This window comes from Eptatretus burgeri, chromosome 6 (genome assembly GCF_056783735.1).
Source record: "Eptatretus burgeri isolate ZD-2024b chromosome 6, Ebu_testis_v1, whole genome shotgun sequence".
Lineage (NCBI taxonomy): Eukaryota > Metazoa > Chordata > Myxini > Myxiniformes > Myxinidae > Eptatretus > Eptatretus burgeri.
In genome coordinates, this window is record NC_140966.1 from 21716647 (window position 1) to 21739478 (window position 22832).

At 42.3% G+C, this 22832-nt stretch overlaps 2 protein-coding genes across 12 annotated transcripts in view; one reads left to right on the forward strand and one right to left on the reverse strand.

The window, feature by feature from the left end:
- LOC147024388 (rho GTPase-activating protein 8-like) overlaps positions 1 to 12356 on the forward strand; it is a 112320-nt gene extending 99964 nt beyond the window's left edge. For 2 of the 3 annotated variants that reach the window (XM_085884266.1, XM_085884267.1), the window contains exon 13: positions 11370 to 12356. In XM_085884266.1, coding sequence (XP_085740392.1) covers positions 11370 to 11567 — 198 coding nt within the window. In that variant the 3' untranslated portion in view covers positions 11568 to 12356. The remainder of the gene's footprint in view (positions 1 to 11369) is intronic. The other variant, XR_015058999.1, reaches the window with a different exon arrangement.
- Positions 12302 to 22832, reverse strand: part of PHF21A (PHD finger protein 21A) — a 240559-nt gene continuing 230028 nt past the window's right edge. For all 9 annotated transcript variants that reach the window (XM_085884260.1, XM_085884258.1, XM_085884259.1 and 6 more), the window contains 2 exons: positions 17832 to 17935; positions 12302 to 15455 (listed from right to left, as the gene is read on the reverse strand). In XM_085884260.1, coding sequence (XP_085740386.1) covers positions 15141 to 15455; positions 17832 to 17935 — 419 coding nt within the window. In that variant the 3' untranslated portion in view covers positions 12302 to 15140. The remainder of the gene's footprint in view (positions 15456 to 17831; positions 17936 to 22832) is intronic.

Consider the following 22832-nt stretch of genomic DNA (forward strand, 5'->3'; position numbering starts at 1 on the left):
GTTCCTTTTCTTTTTTTACCACCTGTGGAACCAACTTCTACATTCATTTCAATCTCATTCTTCCCTTCAGGTCTTCAAGACAGCTGCTCACTACTATCCAAGGAGTGCGAAATGCCATATATAGCCAATATGACGTTATATTGTTCCTGGAATGTTCCAGAGGAAGTTTTGCACCAAAGGTGCAATCCTTGACCTTTAAAGTTCACAAAGGTCAAATTTTCAAAGTTGTGGGAATCTAACCGGGTTTTCGACCTTCTTCGACGAACTAACTCCAATAAGCTATAGCACGTATCCTGTTTCCTTATTTTAATGTCCACAACATTGTTTTGTGACCTTTAAAGGTTATGCAAAGGTCAAATTTTTAAAGTTGTTGAACGAAACCGGGTTTTCAACATTTTGCAGCTAATAACCTGTCACTTGTACCACATCATGTTGATCATTTTTTAACTTGGTCAAACATTATCACATTGTCTCATCCTTGACTTCTGAAACAATCTACATCGTCAAATACCGCTCGTGAACCATCGTCGTCTTCAGACTTGTCTTTTCTACCCTCCTTTACCCCCCTACCCCAATCCCTCCTCCCTCCAAATTTCTGGTTTCCACTCTTGAGTTTCCTCCGATGTCCACCTTGTCCACCATATGATTTTCAAACTCAATTTTAAAAAAAAGCACTGCAATTCCTTCAAATTAATCTCAAAGTAATTGTGTTGCATTCTTTTTTGACAGTGTAGTTGGGGAAAATGGACCCTCTTTTTAACCTTCCCATAACACTTTTAACTAGAACTACGTTGTTGATGGCACACCATCGCATATTCCCGCGCACACTGCTTTGTCCCATTAACGCTAGGTGAAATTTTATCTTGCAAAATGGATTGACTATTCTTTTCTATTTGATGTGCTTTATGACCAAAGACTTACTATGTTTACTAAATCAGAAGTCATTGCAAGAATGTCAACATTTCATGAAACATTAATTTAACACTGTCCAACAATATAGAACTGTGCATCAATTTAATCATAGGAATGAACTGTGAATAATATTAATTATAATTATTCATGATCAATTAGATAAATACAGTAAAATCTGTAACTGTTTGTCACTCATGGGGACCACATAAGTAAGTTCTTTATAAAAGAATTTACCATGTTCAATGGTAAATACACTTAAAAAAAAATCAGCCCCCATGACCCCACCCACTCTGGCCCGGCCCCTCGGGGTCATATCAAAAACCCGACAGTGTTGTGCACTTCCCCATACATATATCTACTATGTCCCAAAGTTTCAAGTTCCTATTTCAAACGGGGTAGGCGGAGCTATTTTGACCCCCTATCCGCTAAGCACCCCCTACCCCCCAAGCACCCTCTGATCATCATATGTTTAAAAAATTATGTTGTTAAATGTATAACTCATGAATATGTTTCATTTTAAAAACGATAAGACAATTTTTTTTTAATCGACCCCCATGACCCCAACCCCTCTGGCCCGGCCCCTAGGGGTCATATAAAAAATCCGAAAGTGTTGTGCACTTCCCCATACATATATCTACTATGTCCCAAAGTTTCAAGTTCCTATTTCAAACGGGGTAGGAGGAGCTATTTTGACCCCCTATCCGCAAAGCATCCCCTTCCCCCCCAAGCACCCTCTAATCATCATGTGTTTAAAAAATTATGTTGTTAAATGTATAACTCATGAATATGTTTGATTTAAAAGCTATAAGACAATTTTTTTTAATCGACCTCCATGACCCCAACCCCTCTGGCCCGGCCCCTAGGGGTCATGAAAAATCCGAAAGTGTTGTGCACTTCCCCATACATATATCTACTTTGTCCCAAAGTTTCAAGTTCCTATTTCAAACGGTGTAGGAGGAGTTACAGGGTAAGACAGAGGACGTACGGATGGACGGCGGAGACAATCACAATATTCCCGCTTTTCTTCGAAAGCGTGGGAATAATTACCTTCGCATTCTGCGAAAGGTTATGTTTTGGTCGCTGTGTATTTATTTATTTGTGAATATGTGTGTTTGTTTGTTATTCGCATAACTCAAAGTATTAAACCGAATTGCATGAAATTTGGTGGGATGATTCGTGAGTATCCAAGGACGATTTGATTAGATTTTGGGAGCGATCGAGTCAAAGGTCAAGGTCAAGAAAGGGTCAAAAACACTCTTTTGAGCATAACTTCCTTCATAATACAGCTATCGACATGCAACCACCGCCATATTGTTCCATGACGAGATACCTTTCGGATATGTAGTGTCGGATTTGACGTAACGTCATCGGAAGTGCATCTAAATGACGTCACAAGATGACGTAAATTTTCAATTTTCGATCTCATCAGTTTTGATCATACCGTTTTGTAGGACTTACCTTAAGGACATCACACACCAAATTTGACTTCGATCGGACTGACCGTTATGACGTCATTGACGTTTGAACATGACGTTTTTCAATTGTGGCTAAAATGTCCTGATATTTTACATTCAAATATCTATATAATTTATAAAGCAAAGTCTCCCAAATCCAGGCATTAGGATCAGTACCAAAATATCTGTTTATTGATGTACAGGTTTTGCCAATTAACTCTGTAGTCAAGGTCAAGGTCACACTCAAGGTCAAAATATACTTGTAGGCATAGCTTCAGATCTAATAGAGCTATTGACATGAAACCAACGTTAAAACGTTCAGTGAACTACGAGCTTTCAGAATGGTAGTCCCTGATTGGACGTGACGTCCCCGAAAGTGCGTCAAAATGACGTCAAAAGATGACGTCATTTTTCAACTTTTTAATTTTTCAGTGTTTATCATTCCATTTTGTTGGACTGCCTTCAAGGAGGTTACACACCAAATTTGACATCAATCGGACTCACGGTTGTGACGTCATGGACGTTTTAAAATGACGTTTTTCAAATGTGCCCGGAAAAAAGTTGCGGCGGCGAAGGTATGCGCTCTACCGAGTACCCGTTCTAGTTAATTCATTTAATTGTAGCTTTGCAAAATTTGATATACCCACAGACAGACACCAGATAAGATGGGCAGATACTATTACAGATCCGGGGTTCAAATTTCAACACAAGGGGAAGCGCTCAAGTTCCTCCTGAACACTGGATCCTGAGACCACCGGGCACAAATAACTTTGTGCTCCCACGGGTTGTTAAGCAACCACAAACGCAGACAGGTACTGCCAATTCTGGCAGGGTTTTACTGCTTCACATGTTTGTACCTGTGAACGGCCGTACCAAGGAGGGGGCTCGTGCCCTTGATGCATACTTGCGTTAACTTACCTGATCAGGTGCATCCGAGCGCAGCTGCCAAGTACACATTGGCTAACAAGAGTAAATTGGTGGGGAAAACTTCTCGGCTCACTACACGCGGACTACGCTGGACAAATTGGGAAAATGCACTACGAGCTGGGTACACTTATAAAAAACAGGTTTATTTATAACAAGTGAAGCAAGGGAAATGCAAATATTTACAAAAGAAACAAGACAGTGTCGACTTATATACCGATATAATGAACTTACAGGGGAAGCCTGGTGTTGGCTTAGTGGTTAGGGTGGCGGCTTGGGATCCTCGGGTCCTGAGTTCAAGCCCTGTTGGCCGCTGAATTAAAATACACCAGGAGGTTGACTCACCCTGTCATCCTTCCGAGGTCAGCAAAATGAGCACCAGTGTACGTGTAAGGGGGACACTGCATAGCCACATCCCAGCCAATGATGCAACCAGCAGCCACGGTGGGGGGGAGAGAGACAGAGACAGAGACAGACATGAACTTAAGGCCCGGTCACACCTTGATGTTTTAGCCAGCGATGGCAACGTATTAAAATGTATCTAAAACGCTGGCTTACGTTGAACTTTTGATGTTTTTTTTAAAGATTTGGACATATTCATAGCGACTTGGTCTTATGTATAACGCATTGGTAACGGACACAGAACGTTTCGTTGTGTTAAAGATAACTTATACCAATGAATGCTGAACCTGTTGTCGGCCAACACAACCGATGCCCAACGATAGTCTAACTTAGGCATAGCGCGTTGCACGCATCGCCGATGATGTCGTGACGTAGCCTATTAAAAGGCTGACGCACAACGATTCGAATCATAACTGCCGTAGAAATGGAAGTGACAACATCGCGGTCACACCTTGGCGATCTTGCCAGCGTATGCCGACCTAAGAAAAATGTGTCTAAAACGTTGGGGCACGTCAAATACGGTATAAGTAAGTTTGGTATACGTGAGTAGAACGCTAAAGTACGCTATCATACGTCTTAGTAAGTAGAGTACGTCACGAAATTTTAAACATGTTCAAAATTTTACGACGTACTCGGCGTATGACACACGTTCCGCATGCGATGGGGATAAGTTTTACACACGATATGTGGACGCTTACACACGTCCACAAACGCTACTTATAAGCTACTCATAAGTCGAAACACGTCGCGGTAATGTCTCTTTTACGCGAAACTTATTTCTAACTTGTGTTTGACGTGCTTTGAACCAATTCTTTACGTAGTCCCAACACACATCGACGTATGTAGACGTATTCCAATGACGTCTTCCGGTCGACAAAAAAAATAAATGAACGTGTTTCTAACTTACAACTGCCATATAAAGACGTGTTCCCAGCGGTTTTGGGAATTGGTATATAAAAAGGGTGTTCATAAAAGAGGAACCCAACAGTGTTTTCGAGTCCTTTTTGAGTCGATGTCCATGTCAGCAGTAACAGTATCAGTATTAGTATTAGTATTAGTCGTAGTTTGTTCATGTTGGCAGTAGTAGGTGAGTGTGAGGGGGAGGGTGTGGGTTATGATGGATCGTCCTTGCGTCCGCGTGTCCACGGGTAGGAGACATCTTTTCACCATTGTTCGAAGTTCTTCGCGGCTAATTTTTTATGGGGCTTTTTCAACAATGAGCTATAGCTTGTTTTTACGATTTAGGTCTATTCATAACGAGTTGGACAAATGCACAATGAACTAATAATGTGCATAGAGCGCTTTGATTACTTATAGATACGATATACCAACGAATAATTATCGTGAAGCCGGCGTTCACAAACTATGCCCAACGATAGCCTAACTTATCCATATCGTGCGGCAGTTTATCTTTGCCGGTGACGTGGGGTTTGCTATCCATAGGCTGCCACTCAACGATTTAAATGGCTGCATCTCCACTATTGAAAGTAGACGCTTGCGCTCAACAATTGGATTTTTTTTTCCACTCAACGACTTTTAAACGGTACCACTCAGCTATTTTCATTGTTTACAATGAACGATTTAAATTTCTGTCACTCGCCTTTGTTTTTTGACGCTGGGGTTTTGAAATTTGAAGCGTTTCTTCTGAACGTGTTAAAATGCTCAAACTCGACTATTTTAAATAGACGCTACCGATGGACAATTGGAATCATAGCCAAGCTAGACATCGAAGTGTGAACATCCTCGTCATGCCAAAGAAAAGTTTGAAGAATGCTGCAAATAAGTGTCCTGGCCGTGGCCGTGGACGCTGACGCAAGGACGATCCATTATACCGACGTCTTTCAGCCTATGAGTAACTTAAAAGTAACGTCTGTCGACGTGTGGCAACGATCGCGTAACGTGCCATCAACACGTTAATCATAGGTTAGAAATAAGTTTCGTGTACGCTAAACATTACCTCGGCGTGTCTCAACTTATGATTAACTTACAAGTAGCATGTGTTGACGTCTGTCAACGATCGCAGACCGTGCATACAACTTGTGGCCAGCGTAGCGGAACGTGTGAGTCATACGCCGGCATACGTCGTGAAATTTCAAGCATGAAAAAATTTGAGGACAACCAAAAAGTACAACGTTTAAAGCCAACGTACAACGACGTATGGCAGTGTTTTTCAGCGTGCTCTCAATGTTATCAAAACTTGCCCATAACGTATTCAACGTGTGCCAGCGTTTTTGAAAAAAAATTCAAAAATCGGCATACGTTGGCTAAAACGTCAAGGTGTGACCGGGCCTTTACACACTCTTATCTTATACTATACTAGACAGATGCCATCAGAAACATACCCTGAGGAAAGGTAGAGAGCAAAGAGAGATGAGGAAAGACGAGGTGTTTGCAATCTCTGTTGTACCTGGCATGGCTGACGGGCTCATGGTTCCCAGTCGTTTAGGAAGGGGAGGAGGGGAGAAAAACTGAGGATGTCCAACGGTGCGTGGTCAGAGGGGGTGCAATGAGATGCAAGTGGAATGCGGGTGAGGTGCAGAGAAGGAAATGGAAAGAGGTGCGTGTCTGTGGGGTCGCTCTGAAAAGAGTGGTTATTCAGGACTTGCCTTCGCCGATTGCTCTTTTGCATCCACAGTAGACGAGATGGAAAACAAGAGACAGAACATCTGAGAAGGTAGTCTTAATGATGTGTGAGGAAGTCTGTGCATGTTAATGTTTTAGCTTTGCCCGAAAGAATGTGCTCAACACGGCACCTGAATCACTTGCCCACCCAGCGCTCCACTTCACCTGCTCCATTCCTTAAGCTTTGTCTGGCTGTTCAACTTTGCCTTCCACCCCATTCTGCCGACCAAGCCGATAGCATCTCTCCCTTTCCCTTGCAAGATGTTTTATAGTTTTTTTTGGCGAGGCAGTAGCCTAAAGGTGGATCAGGACGGATGGTAGGAGTTTCCAAACATCCCCAATTGGTGCACGGACGCTTCCCCAAGTTTTGGCCCCACCAAACACATTGCACTGGAAATGAACTCATTCGCTTCTGCACCTCGCCACACAATTGGTCTCCGAGATTAACATGGAACGAGGGTATCTGGTCGCGCTCTCTGGCCACGAACATGTGCTGGACACAAAATGAGGGCCGTAATTGAGTGGAGTGCTAAGGCTCTCCATACAATGTTGAACAGATTCTAGCGCACACTTGCTTCCAGCTACATGCCAGAACGTTCCAAGCATAAGCATCCGCAGAGGTACATGACACCCATTGTTACTGCCACTTCCAAAGGGCAGTGGTGGGCATTCATGGTGGTGACTGTGGTTTCAGAATTCATAGCGGTGAGTTATGGCGAGGTGGTTGAGTTGTAGTGGTTGTGGCGGTTTATGTTGAAGGTCAGTGAGCTTGGATTGATGTCGGGATTTTTATAAAGGCATTGTAGTGGTTGTTATAATGTTGTAGCATTGTGATCCGAGTCTGGAGTAGGTCTGAGGTGAGCAGCTGTTTGATAATGGCGTGAGGTTTCAATGGGAAAAGGAAGCATATATGCAAATGAGCTGCCTCTGTTGCTATGACTGCATGCTTGCGTGATGGAGGGGTTGTGTGTCTTCGTTGCTAAAGGCCCTGTCACACCTTGACGATTTAGCCAGCGTATGCCGACTTATGAAAAAATTGTCCAAAACGCTGGCACACGTCGAATACGTTATGGGTAAGTTTTGATAACATGAAGAGCACGCTGAAAAACACTGCCATACGTCATAGTACGCTGGCTTTCATCATTGTACTTTGCGTTTGTCCTCAAATTTTAGCACGCTTGAAATTTTACAACGTATGCCAGCGTATGACTCGCACGTTCCACTACGCTGGCCATAAGTTGTAGGCACGTTATGCGATCTTTGAGACACAGACACACGTTACTTGTAAGTTACTCATTAGTTGAAACACGTCGAGGTAATGATTAGCGTACCCGAAACTTATTTATAACCTATGAGTAACGTGTTGTAGGCACGTTACACGATCGTTGACACACGTCGAGGCATGTTATGCGATCGATGACACACATCGAGGCACGTTACTTGTAAGTTACTCATAAGTCGAAACATGTCGATGTAATGCTTAGCGTACCCAAAACTTATTTCTAACCTATGAGTAACGTGCTTTGAACCAATGTGTAACGTACCTCCAACACATATTGACGTATGTAGACGTATTTGATTGACGTCTTCCGGACGACAACAGAACTTACTGAACGTGTTTCTAATTTACAGCTACCATATAATGGCGTATTGGCAGCGTTAAAAAAAACAAAAAAAAAAACAATAACTTCTGATATTTCGTCACGTGCCGTTACGTCACGTCCGATTGCCTCTTCAGTTTGCTCATGTCTTATTCTTAGTTCCTCCTCTGTGAATATTTTCTGTTTGAGGATATTGTCACGTCGACGTCGAAACTTAAAAGCAAATGTCCGAATATATTTTAAAATTCGTGATAGACTTAAAAAAAAAACAACAACAACAACAACTTCAGATATTTCGTCACGTGCCTTCACGGAGCCAGAAGAAAAAAAGAAATGTGCCTTGACGGAGAAAATAATTTTCGGGTATGCTAAACATTACCTTGACGTGTTTCGACTTATGAGTAACTTACAAGGAACGTGTGTCAACAATCGCGTATCGTGCCGACAACTTATTCCCAGCGTAGCGGAACGTGTGAGCCATACGTCGAGTAAGTCGTAAAATTTTCAGCATGCTTGAAATTTCACGACGTACTAGACGTACCATGAAATATGACAGCGTACTTCATCGTTTTTCAGCGTGCTCTTAACGTATACACAACTTACCCATACCGTATTCGACGTGTGCCAGCGTTTTACACACATTTTTCATAGGTCGGCATACGCTGGCTAAATCGTCAAGGTGTGACTGCGTGGTTGACACTTCCAATTCTCAGGCGGTTATGATTTAAATCGGCGTGCGGCAGGTTTTTAACAGGCTACGCCATGAGTTTGTCAGCGATACATGCAGCGCGCTATGCCTAAGTTAAACTATCGTTGGGCATAGGTTGTGAACGCCGACAACAGGCTAAGCATTCGTTGGTATAAGTTATCTGTAAGACAACGAAACGTTCTGTGCCCGTTACTAATATATTATGCATACGACCAACACGTCATGAATACGACCAAAACTTTTTAAAAAACATCAAAATTTCAGCGTACGCCAACGTTTTACATACATTTTTATACGTTGTCATTGCTGGCTAAATCGTCAAGGTGTGACCGCCTTAAGCAGAAACATTCATTCATGATTATACTGTTCTTAAATACAGTAGTAATTTCATCAAAATGGCTTTTCAGGAACCTGATGTGTTTTTCCCAGTTGGTAATCCTCATTTTCACCATTAACATGCAATTGCTTCCTGGCTTTGACACCAATACAATTTTTTTTTTTTTATTACGGACCCAAGGCATCAAAAAGCTTCATATATCGAATGGCTCCTCACCACCATTAGAGCATTTAAATTGCATCAGATGTGGCAATAAATGTGAATTGTTGCTTCCGGCTCGCCGGCTCGGTGCCAGAAGATTCCATGTGCGTTTTTGCCGCCTCCATCCCCACCCCGTTTAGAATCCCGTGTGGGCATGGGCAACTTGCTCATTTAAAAACAGTTTTTCACACGTCTATTCCTCGCAGATCGAATCATTTATTGGATATTAATGGTTATTCCTAAAGCATTATATAATATTTAAATGATATCAATTCTACAACACCTTGTATATTTAACTTCATTTTTATTGCAAACCACAATAGTTCACCTAAAGTTGAAGCTTTATTAATGTTGAACCAACCGATAGGTTTTCCGACTTGCTCAGGTCATCAGCCGGGCTCTTTTCTTCATCGGGTTTCCATCATTTCAGCCCAGAACGTCTAAAAATGAATGGTGGGTCCACAAGAATAGATCCATGACCTCAGCTGTGTCCAGGTAGCGTGGACAATGAAACCTCACAATTCAAACTTTTTAGCTCGCCTGTTCAAAGAACAGAGAGCTATAGCGATACCCCCGGCGTGAGCGTGAAAATGTTAAAGTTTTTGGTGCAAGTTATTTCCTTTATAATGTTTTTATCTACCACACTATTTTTTACTGATTACAATATACAAATACATATATTGCTTTAAAATTATTTGGATCAGACTTCACTGCAATGGTTTATAAAAAATATTATTAGACGAGTCTTTTAAAAACGATAAATGTATAAACAGGCGAGCATTGGGTGGCTTTGACACCACTCTGGTTATTCATAGCATCAGCTTTACCCTGAGATGTTTACTTTTCTTGTTGGAGGGTTTAATTTATTATCATATATTCATAATACACAACGCTTGTTTTGCCTGTCTGCCTATGCAGTGGGAGATGTGTGCGTGCGTGTGCATGTGTAAGTCCAGGCCGTAACGTTTTTAAAATATTACCATTTGAACTTTTGTCATCAAATTTTCAACAAACCTTTGTTATGAGAACATGGATAACACGACTTAATAATTGCGTCAGCCACCAAAATCGTCAATTTTTATTCGATTGATTTGAAATTTGAACAGAATTTGCAGATGGGGTAACTGAATTGGTTCACAAATCAAAAGTGAGAAGCCTATTGTCTTTGAGGTCCAAAGGTCAAGGTCCCAGCAACTCATTTCATAAGTACCAGTCTATAACAGTTTGCTTGTCTGTCTGTCCAGGCTATAATCTTTTTACCATTGGAGCTTTCATCAAATTTTTAACAAACATTTATGATGAGAATATGGAAAACACTAATTAATGGGGGAAAAAAATGGAGCTCTTTTCATCAACTTTAGTTTGAGTACAAAGTGGACATGACGATGGACTTTGCATTTTTGGATGCTTTCTAGTTGTACTATATAATCATACTAAAAATATGCAATTTGGTGTCTGTCTGTCTACATATCTGTGACTGATGCATTGACTCATTACTTATCAAATGTCAACCAAACTTGCCAGGGGGACTAAGGGTCATAAGATAAAGGTTGTAGCTACTTGGTTTACTCCCCCCACCCACGGTGGGGCCAACGCAAAAGGAGGGGCCTACATGCCGCTGGTGGGAGAGGGGAGGCCTCCGCCTTATTTTCAAAGTCCCTTAGCCCGTGTTGCTTTAGACTTGACTACAAAAAGTAGGAATTCCCATGCTTTGTTCCATTTTTCCACCTTGGAAAAACGCCATGTTAAGGTGTATAGATAACAGTTTGAGTGTCATTACACCTTATCCTGGCATTTTTCAGAGGATGCTGCTTCTCAGAGAAACAATAATGATAATAACATAAGATTAATAACAATAATCATGATAAGGATAATAATATGACCACCTACCCCCCCCCCCCCAACATTTCCAATGACAGATATGAAAACTTGTAGAAAAATAAATTGGTCACATTGTGAACTTTGACACAATTCAATCTCAACCTGGGATAGAACCAACTCGATTTATTAATTTAATGCAGGTTTCGCACCATGGTATCACACACAGTATTATGCTTAAAAACTGCAAAAGGGCGATATCTGGCCAATTTATGAACCTTGATGCTTTACATTGTCTGCTTCATGTTCAGAAAAGTAGCACTGTACTGCTGATCATTGTTGCCATTTATTTTAACTCCTGACCATCAAATGCACTGCTTGTTCAACAGGTGGCGCAACAGAGTATACAAAACCGCATGACTGCTCACAACCTCGCTGTGGTATTTGGCCCGAACATCACGTGGTCCCAAGATCAGGTCCAGTCGCTACACACATTTGTGCCAGTAAATATCTTCACGGAGCTGTGCATTGACTTTTACGACAGCATCTTTAGAAATCACACAGAATCTGGTGAGATTCTTCCTTGAGAACCTGTGTCGGCAATGGACAGTGCCCCTTATTGCGGCATTTCTATCTGCAACCCACGAAATGAGAAGAAATCCCATGGGTTGGTATGAGGTATGCATGTTTACAGGCATTCTTTTACCGTAATTGGCAGGAAGCTTGTGGGCTTTGAGATCTCTCACACTCTTTGTACAGAAACACATACCAAATCATGCCGTGTATAGCAGGAGATGAAAACATCAACAACAATGTTAAATGACAATCAATCTCTTGCCTTGCAAAGGAGGATTCTACACAGCTTGGCACAGCCTGCTTCCAAGTGTAAAGAAGCACAGGAGGAATGGTTCCATTTGATCCTTGGATACTTTGCTGCTTCCTACAAGTTATTAGACTGCAGCTTCTGTGGAACAATGTGCAAAGTAGATGCTGCGTACATACACTGACCAAATGATGGGTTTTTTGTTTTGTTTTAATGGCAGAAGACAGTCCAGTGGATGTTCTACAAATTACATATCAATGAGGGAAAGTAAGAGAGAAGGGGAAAGGGGAGGGATGTAGGAATCTTAAGATGATTCCAAAGTGTAAAGTTTATCTGTAATGAGTTCAGTGCCTTATAACATTATTTTCACTTTGAAAAATATGGTCTTGTACAGCCACTGCAAGTTACAGAAGGCAACGATCGAAGCATTTCTCCCCCCCCCCTCCTCCTCCCTCCCAATCCCCAAGCTCCAGATATGTACAGCCACTGGGGTCGGAATCTATGGCGCACAAGCTTGTGATCAATTTTATTAAAGTACAGTGATCAGAATAAATACAGCTCTCAATGCCATTTGATCAAAAGGCTCTAGCATGTGGCTGAGGTACAAATCAAACACATCACAATCATAGCTACACACAAAATAAAACAAGGCTAAAAGTGCTAACAAAAAACACCAAACGAACAATGCTAACACTAAGCACAGCTATGTTGGCCCCCGAAAAATGGTTCAATGGCGCAAGCCTTGTATGTTAAAAAAACGTGTTCATAGTAAACAGTGGCCCGAGGCAAGAAATTACAAACGTACAAAAACGCAGCATAAAACATTTTCCCCATCAGTATTTATTACTATACTGCCAGAAGGTGAACATAATAAAGGATAAAAGGCCTAAACTTCATAAACACTTCCTGACAACCTATCCAGCATTATAAACTGCATTGCAAAATAAATAATAATCACAGCTTCCGTTTGACGAGGTCAAAGAAAGACAGGACATGCTCATTACCGAACCTGGCAGTTGCCAACTCTTGATACGTCCCCCTTCTGAAATCCAATGGTCATCATTTCCACAGGCAGTGTCCAAACAGCAGGAGGCCACGAGCAGAACGAGGTGGGCATCAGGTCACCAAAAGCATGCCTTCATGAAAGAAAAATTTAGCCTGCACTTCAATACCACCCTGCTGAAATTTTATTCCCCTTGTACCTCAACTGCAACGTAAAGTGTGGTTGGGAATGTTGTAAACTCCCCCATCCTCCCCTAATGCATGTTACAAATCAAGATTACCCCCACGGTGAGGTAGAGCTAACTGATGTTGGAAGGCACTCGCCCAAACTCCATGTTGAAAAAGGGCCCTGGGGGGGGGGGGGGTGGCTTCCAAGCGGATGCTCATTTGCCAAGTGTTGCAAAAAGCATATCTGAGAAACATACCCCGCTCCAGAGTTGGTGAGAGAAGTACAGGAACAAACTCCATATTAACGGAGAAAATAGAATACAACATTCCAGATGTTTGAAAAAGCTTTTACTGCAGATAGTATTTCAAAAACTTTTTAAACGATGAACAAAATATCATGATCGTGACGTTTTTATCTTTGCAACGATTTCGATTTTCTGGCCGAGTTCAAGACATTTAAGTGCGAGATGGAAACGACTTCCCTTTGTCATTATAAAGCATCATTCGTGGAGCTCGTAGTTTATAAAATAAAAATAAAATAGAAAAATCAACAAATGCTCTCAATATGCAAAGTCTTCACTTTGTAACTAACATGCATTCTAAAATCCATCCTCAGCTGTAAAGTTAACCAGGATATCACTAAGTAAACGAGCCCAGGTGTGGCAGCTCAAGGATAATTCTGCTATGATACTATGCAACAGTACAGAGCCACAAAGTAGAGAAGCCGAGTTTAAATCAACCTACTCCAATGTTAAAAAGAAAATAATTAAAAAAGAAAAAAAAAGAGAAGAAGCTTATGGCATGCAATTAAAAAAAATAGATATGTACAAACATTTGCCATGCTTTGTTAAATTAAAGGCTCAGCTATGTACTCAAATGACGACAGTGAAATATCAAGTGGTAAAACTGTACAGAAGCACTTATATAGGTCTGGCCTGACCTTAGTATTTTTGCCATGTTCTGTTGCAGTTGCATAGCCAACAATAGCTCGGTGGTCCAACTAACCGCAGGCCTCGTGTATGCGTGATCGTGCCAACCTCAACCATTGACGGAGTGAAAACTTTCACTTTAACCTCCCTTTGAACCCGATGCTTCGTCTTCCGTTTTGTCCAAACATAATGGCATACCGAGCGAGTCACAAAAAGACAAAAAAGCAAGACCTTTCATCATGACAAAAATAAAAAGCACTCACCTGTACTCCCCAAAAAAGGTTTTGGCGATCGCCGCGGTTTTTGTTTTTGTTTTTTTTTGGTACGATATTAACAGAAACAAAATTAAATAAAGTGAGCTACTTTTTCTTTTCCTTTTTTTTTTTTTTTTTTTTTACATCGAAGGACTCGCTGTGCAAGTTTTACAAAGCACAAAGACACAAATTGGAACCCAGGAAGACTGCAGCTTTGGGTACATCTGCCCTTGGTCAATTTCAACCCTGCATTCCAGTTCCTACATTTGGTGCTAAATGTCGCAGTGAAAAGTTGGATACAAAATATTTTGCTTTCCCTTCCGAATACAGTTCTTGTATTATAAAGTCTATATTATATTACTACACTTGGTCATTCACAAACACAAACGAATACTCTATACATTTTGCAACACCACCATGACCATTTTTGAAAAATGGAGCACACAATGGCCAAACATGGTTCTCTCAACCCCGATTCCCCCCTGCCACCCTTTCCCACCCCAAAGTGGCTCGGAAGAAAATGCACGTTTCCCTCAATAACCTGACCAACCACGCCCATGAAAACCCACGGCATAGGTATTTGCAGGAGAGGTATAACTCTATTCCGCATATTAAATCGGTATGTTATGGTAGTTTAATGGGCTCGCAAAGCAGCAGTAAATTTATTCATCCTGTCTTTTGCAAAGCCACAAACAAGACCCTTCTCCCCGACCCCAACTTCAGTTTTACTCTCTTTATCCCTGCAGCATGGGCCTACAACTATGAATCCAGGTTTCCAGAAGGCAGAATATATTTGTAACAAAACCTCACTCAACTTTCAATGGTTGAGCTAAGGGGTGAACTTTTATTTTTATTCCTCCCACAACACCCACCAATTTCCTTCTCCATGACAAACTGGAACATCTTTGTGTCTATTTCTGAACACTGTGTACACGTGTTCTCTCGTCTTTTCACGCCGCACACGGATTGTTCCCTGGCCTCAGATCAGTGGCTTGGCTCAGAGGATGGCACAGCTTGTATTTGGGCCAATACAGTCGCTGCAGGAGCGGCAGTAGGTGTCGCCGGGATAGCCAAAAGGCCTCCAGGAGTCCCAGGATCTGCCAGTGTTGTGATGATGAGTAGAGGGGCGGCGGCGGCGGTGGACGAAGGTGTGGATGCAGCAGGTATCGCAAGGGGCGCAGGAAGAAATTTCGAGCCGTGACCAACTTGAACAAGTTCAATCAGTTTACGAATCTTGTCCAAAGTTCCCTGTGCCTCCTTCTGTTTTGTCAGCAGTGCCGTTCGAGTTTCCATGCATTTCTGCTTGAACACACCGAATCAACATGAAACTCAAAATGCAAAGTAATGGTTTTGAAAGGAAAAGAGTAGATGTTTTCTAAAAGTAACCAAATGAAACAGAATTATCTGTGGCCAGAAATGGAATAATTAGCCATTTCGGCAAGCAAGATCTCATCGACCCTAAACACATGCAGTTGAGAAAGTGATGAAAGCTTGATGTACCAACAAGGAACGAGAACAGCACTCTTTGACGTCGTGACATCAACAGATGTGCCTCTGCACACATTATTACATCACCATACATACTTGATTTTAATCCGTTCAGCTGTTATCAAATATTACATTTTTGCCTGACATGACCTTTGACCTCTTGACCACATAATCTTATCACTTCATGTATACATCATCATACGTACCTGCATCAAGTCTGACTTAGATCTCCACAGCTGTTTTAAAGTTATCATAGCAATGAAAACCCCTCACTGACTCTGACCTTTGACCTCTTGATGCCACCATCTAATCAGTTAATCTTTGCATCACACTGTATATTTATACCAAGTGTGGCCAAAATCCCATAACTGGTACGTCCGCCCGTGCTAATTTTTCCTGTTTTCTCTGCAACCGCTTATCCGATTGACACAAATTTTTTCACCATGGGTGTGAGTACTCATGTAGAATGTTTTAATGACAATTATGACGTCACAGGTCATGTGGTGTGGCAGCCATGTTGGAACAAGGACAAATGTGTCCAAGAGCCGCGTCATAAAGGTTTTGTCTTCACCAGAAGAAGAACAAGAACAAGAAGAACAACACGGAGCTCGCTTAGAACCAGCGTTCGCGACGTGGCTAAAAAAGGAAAAACTTTGGACTTGTATCTCCAAAACCTCTCCATCGAAATATTTGAAACTTGGTACATGTGAAGTACTCCACATGGGAAACAAGTGATTTTTTTTGATGATGTCATAGGTGCCTTCATTATGACGTTATAATTGCATACGTCAAACACTTTATTGGATCAGTATGAAAATTTTTGAGGGTCATCTAGGGATAAATTGATGATGTCATCGGTCACGTGCTTTGGCAGCCATGTTTTGTTTTTTTAAACATAAAAACCTTCAAAAATCTTCTCCAAAATGGCTGAACAGATCGAGTCGAAACTTTACCGGTATGATCGACTATCCATGAAGAACAAAAAGTTCTTCACCTATGATGTCATCGGTCACATGGTTTGGCAGCTCTGTTTTCTTGAAGAATACATTTTCAAATCTCCTGCAGAACGGCTTGACAGATCGAGGGGAAACTTCACCCACATGTTCCCCAAGCCTTGGGGATACCAGGGTGTTCATAAATAATTAATAGGGTCACATGGTCTGGCAGCCATATTGGAGTGAATGAAAATCTTAAAATATATATTTCTATCGAACCGCTTCATCAGGTCAGGTCAGATATGGGAGCATGCGCCAGAGCAGCGTGTCGCTGCGTCCACTTTCCGCTGGTACTCCAGGGGCCTCCGTCTGGCCATCCCCCAGGCAGATGCCTGGCCCATCCCCATCTCCTTGAGATGCCAATCAACCTGCTGCAATCACGAGGCGCGTGGTCGGCCCATTGGCCTCCTCCACTCAGGAGACTCCCTCGCTGAGAGAATCTGGTGAGCAGGATCAGCGTCAGGAAAATGAGCCACATGTCCATACAGCCACAGCTGACGCTCACAGACTATGCAGGTAACAAATCTCATTTGAGTCTCTCTCAGAAACTGCTCGTTGGACACAAAGTCCAACCAGCGATAGCCAAAGATTCTCTGAAGAGACCGGGTACCAAAGGAATTAAGTCTCCGTCTCAGATCCTTGGTCAGAGTCCAAGTTTCGCATCCATAGAGCAAGACTGGAAGCACCAAGAATCTGAAGACTCGGACTTTTGTCCTCCCGCACAGGTACCAGCAGCGCCACACCCCATTATCGAATCACCGAATCGAACACTTTACAGAGATCAACATGGGATGCAAGCAGCCCCTGCCGAAACTCTCATCTGTGTTCGGTGAGGACCCGAAGAGCAAGGATACGGTCAATCGTTGACCTCTTTGGTGTAAAGCCTGACTGCTCTGGACGCTGGTGCTCAAGCAGATGGTGGTAGTCATGAGGAATATATGTTTTTAATTCCAACCTGATCGGATGCATGTTCTGGCAGCTAGAATTATTTCATACTTTGAATCTGGGTTCAGGGATTTAAATCAAACTTCATACCAGCATGTGTAATGATGTAATAATGTGGGCAGAGGCCTATCTGGCGACGTCGAAGAGTGCCCTTCTAGTTTAATCAGCGCTGTAAACAAGCCCAAATGGGAAGCAAGATAAAGGGGATAAAGCATGCAGTAGAGAGAGCTATGCGAGAAAGCCTCACCATGATAACATTACTCAGTTGCTTGGCTTTTTGTTCAAGCTGTTCTCGCTCCTGCTTTAGCTCGTTGCTTCGTTTCAGGAGTTTCCTCTTTTCTTCTTCTTTGGCTGTAGTGCAGAGGAAACAAAACAACGATAAAAGTGTTGAAGCCATCCGTTTCTGCCCGTATACAGTGTGCAAAGTGGAGTTTGTGTATCGTCAGCAGAATTCGATTTGGTCAAGATAGCCTCCCTTTTTTTTTTTTTTTCAACACGCCGTGGACAACGAAAAAAAAAAATCGTTTGCAGTCAAAATCTACCTGAGAACGAAATGCTTCAAGAAGACTCAAACCGAGTTCAAGGTGAGATGCTTAAAAGGACAACATCTACTGAAGAAGGCAACAATCCATGGACGATTGCAAAACAGCAATAACTGACAAAATCCATTCAATCATTGCAGCTGAATGTGGAAGAGTAATAAACAGTTTTGCCTGTCAGATCCAAGTGTGCCTGCAATGTGGAGGCCGACATCCGGAGCACGTGCTGTAACCTCAATCAAATGAATGACAATAAAGATATCCATCTGAAACTTTCCATTGTGATCATGCATCATGTGAAGCAAATGTGTCCCAAAGAACGTGTCATTTTAAATCTTACTATAATGCATCTGTCGTGTGTGTGTGTGTGTGTGTGTGTGTGTGTGTGTGTGTGTGTGTGTGTGTGCGTGTGTGTGCGCGTGTGTGCGCGTGTGTGCGCGTGTGCGCGTGTGTGCGTGTGTGTGCGTGTGTGCGCGTGTGTGCGCGTGTGTGCGTGTGTGTGCGTGTGTGTGCGTGGGTGTGCGTGTCTGCGCGTGTGTGCGCGTGTGTGCGTGTGTGTGTGTGTGTGTGTGTGCGCGTGTGTGCGCGTGTGTGCGCGTGTGCGCGTGTGTGCGTGTGTGTGCGTGTGTGCGCGTGTGTGCGTGTAGCCAAAACAATGCCCCCTCGTGGTGTGTGTGTGTTCGCCAGAAGTGGATGGGAAACTGAAGCGAGAGTTCAATGATAAAAAAAGATGTGCACACAAAATCATTTAAATTGAAACCAATTAAGGAATGCAACTATCACAGAACATGGGTATGTCAGCTGTGTGACAAGAACAGGACTCAGCCAGTAAAAATAAAGGTTTCTTCCATCGTATGGGTTCCGTTTTTTTTTTAGGTCACCCTATACAAAATTTTGGGTGTATTGTTACAAATGTCACACCTTTGTAAAATTATCTCAAATATTAACCCGAGAAGACGGCATTGTAAAACTTGCACCAATCAATGAAAATGTACAGTCCATCAATCACTAAAATGTAGACGGTCCACCAATCATGAAAATGTAGACGGTCCACCAATCATGAAAATGTAGACGGTCCACCAATCATGAAAATGTAGACGGTCCACCAATCATGAAAATGTAGACGGTCCACCAATTATGAAAATGTAGACGGTCCACCAATTATGAAAATGTAGACGGTCCACCAATCGTGAAAATGTAGACACAGTCCTCCAATCATGAAAATGTAGACGGTCCACCAATCAATGAAAAGGTACAGTCCACCAATCATGAAAATGTAGACGGTCCACCAATCATGGAAATGTAGACGGTCCACCAATCAATGAAAAGGTACGGTCCACCAATCATGAAAATGTACAGTCCATCAATCACTAAAATGTACAGTCCATCAATCACTAAAATGTAGATGGTCCACCGATCATGAAAATGTAGACGGTCCACCAATCACTAAAATGTAGACGATCCACCAATCATGAAAATGCAGACGGCCCACCAATCAATGAAAATGTAGACGGTCCACCAATCATGAAAATGTACAGTCCACCAATCATGAAAATGTACAGTCCATCAATCACTAAAACGTAGACGGTCCACCAATCAATGAAAATGTACAGTCCACCAATCATGAAAATGTACAGTCCATCAATCACTAAAACGTAGACGGTCCACCAATCATGAAAATGTAGACGGCCCATCAATCACTAAAATGTAGACGGTTCACCAATCATGAAAATGTAGACGGTCCACCAATCATGAAAATGTAGACGGTCCACCAATCATGAAAATGTAGACGGTCCACCAATCATGAAAATGTAGATGGTCCACCAATCACTAAAATGTAGATGATCCACCAATCATGAAAATGTAGACGATCCACCAATCATGAAAATGTAGATGGTCCACCAATCACTACAATGTAGACAGTCCACCAATCATGAAAATGCAGATGGTCCACCAATCACTAAAATGTAGACGATCCACCAATCATGAAAATGTAGACGGTCCACCAATCACTAAAATGTAGACGATCCACCAATCATGAAAATGTAGACGGTCCACCAATCACTAAAATGTAGACGATCCACCAATCATGAAAATGTAGATGGTCCACCAATCACTAAAATGTAGACGATCCACCAATCATGAAAATGTAGACGGTCCACCAATCATGAAAACGTAGACGGTCCACCAATCATGAAAATGTAGACAGTCTGCCAATCATGAGCATTGTTTAGCACAAACATTATTATGAGCATAATGCTATCCTTGTTATCCTCAATGCGATTTGGGAATCAAACTCAGCAATCGGAGAAAGAACCAACTATCCATCCAATCCTTCCTTTTCTCCAATAAACTCATCTCAGATCACCAATTTTGTTCCAGACCAGGTCTCTCCAACATGGACTCACTGCATCTACTCACCGAACATGGATGGAGACCCTCAATGTCAGACATGAGAGCAGAGCCTTCTCTCAGGATATATCTCATGCTTTTGATCCAGTATGGCATCCTGCCTTGCTCTCCAAACTATCTGCCAAATAATTCTAAGGCCAACTCCATACATGGCTGACTGACTTCTTTACTCTTGCAGTCAACATGCAGCCTTCAACAGAATCCTTTCATCTCCTGTCCATGTCAAGGCTGAAGTGCCCCAAGGCAGTATTCTGGATTCAGTCCAAGTCCTGATCTTCATAAATGATCCCTCTGACTCTCTGGAAAATCCACTTTCTCTCTTTGCTGATGACTCCATTCTGTGCCATGACATCCCTCATCCTTCAGACAGGCAGACTGCAACCTCTTCTCTCTCTTCAGACCTTGAAAAAAATAATCACTATCTGATAAAACACTTGGAATAGGTGTTTCACTCCTGACAAATATCACACTCACACTCACACTCTCTCTGAAAGGACTGTCTGGCAACCCCTCTCCTACACACCCAACAATCCTCTTGAGGAAGTTCAGTCATTCAAACTCCTGAGTCTCACAATCAGCCATGATGTTTCTTGGGCAAACATTTCAAAGTTAGACGCCAAAGCAAAACGCTGACTGGGCATCCTCCGCCGTACAAGATCCTTCCGAGGCACACCTGAACTCCTATCCACCGACAAGGCCTTAATCGCAGCTTGATAGAGTGACGTGACGGGTAAAGCAAGCAACAGTACCCGTCCCCAGTGAAGGGGAAAGCAAGCAATAGTACAGGTCCCGAGTGATGGGAAAGTTTAACTCAATCTATGTTAAATGATTTCATGGACTTCAAAAAGGCCCAATTGTGCTGCAATCTTGATTTCACTCAGAGCAAAAGTACTGAGCAACTTACAGTATCTACAGAAAGTGTACACCCCCTTTTCAAATTTTTCACCTTTTGTTGTCTTATAGCCTGGGATTAAATTGCATTAAATCAAAGTTTTAACCAAACCCAATTAATTTTTAGTTTTAACTAATTAATTGTTTTAACCTAATTTTTAACCTAACCTAGTTTTAACCTAATTAATTGCCTCACCCCCCCCGCCCCCAAAGACTCCTTAATTGAACACAGATTTTGATGCAGTCAATACACTTACATACAAAACGGGTGATGAAGGTCGTGGTCAACTTTCATCGAAATTGTGTGTGACTTTTTGGAGAAGAAAGCAAATACCTATTTTGGGAGGGTCAAAAAAAATTACCCCATAGACCCCCTCAATGAGCGCAGATGTTGTCTGATGTGGTTGATATGCTTTGGTACATCACAGGTAAACAATGTTGTGGTCAAGTTTCACCAACATTGTGTGTGTCGTGTCAGAGAAGAGAGCAAATACCTATTTGGGGGGGGGTCAATACCCCTCCTGTAGACCCCTTTAACGAGTGCAGATTTTGATGTTGCCGATATACTTTGGTACATTGTTGGTGATGAAGCATGTGGTCAAGTTTCATCAAAATTGTGTATGTAGTTTCGGAGAAGAGAGCAAATACCTATTTTGAGGGGGGTTCAACCCCCCGACCCTCCCCTCCCCCCATAGACCCCTTAATGAGCGCAGATTTTGTCTGATGTGGTCGATATGCTTTGGTACATCACAGGTAAACAATGTTGTGGTCAAGTTTCACCAACATTGTGTGTGTCGTGTCAGAGAAGAGAGCAAATACCTATTTGGGGGGGGGGTCAATACCCCTCCTGTAGACCCCTTTAACGAGTGCAGATTTTGATGTTGCCGATATACTTTGGTACATTGTTGGTGATGAAGCATGTGGTCAAGTTTCATCAAAATTGTGTATGTAGTTTCGGAGAAGAGAGCAAATACCTATTTTGAGGGGGGTTCAACCCCCCGACCCTCCCCTCCCCCCATAGACCCCTTAATGAGCGCAGATTTTGTCTGATGTGGTCGATATGCTTTGGTACATCACAGGTAAACAATGTTGTGGTCAAGTTTCACCAACATTGTGTGTGTCGTGTCAGAGAAGAGAGCAAATACCTATTTGGGGGGGGGGTCAATACCCCTCCTGTAGACCCCTTTAACGAGTGCAGATTTTGATGTTGCCGATATACTTTGGTACATTGTTGGTGATGAAGCATGTGGTCAAGTTTCATCAAAATTGTGTATGTAGTTTCGGAGAAGAGAGCAAATACCTATTTTGAGGGGGGTTCAACCCCCCGACCCGACCCTCCCCCCATTGACCCCTTAATGAGTGCAGATTTTGAGCGGTCAATAAACATTGGTACATTATGGGTGTTG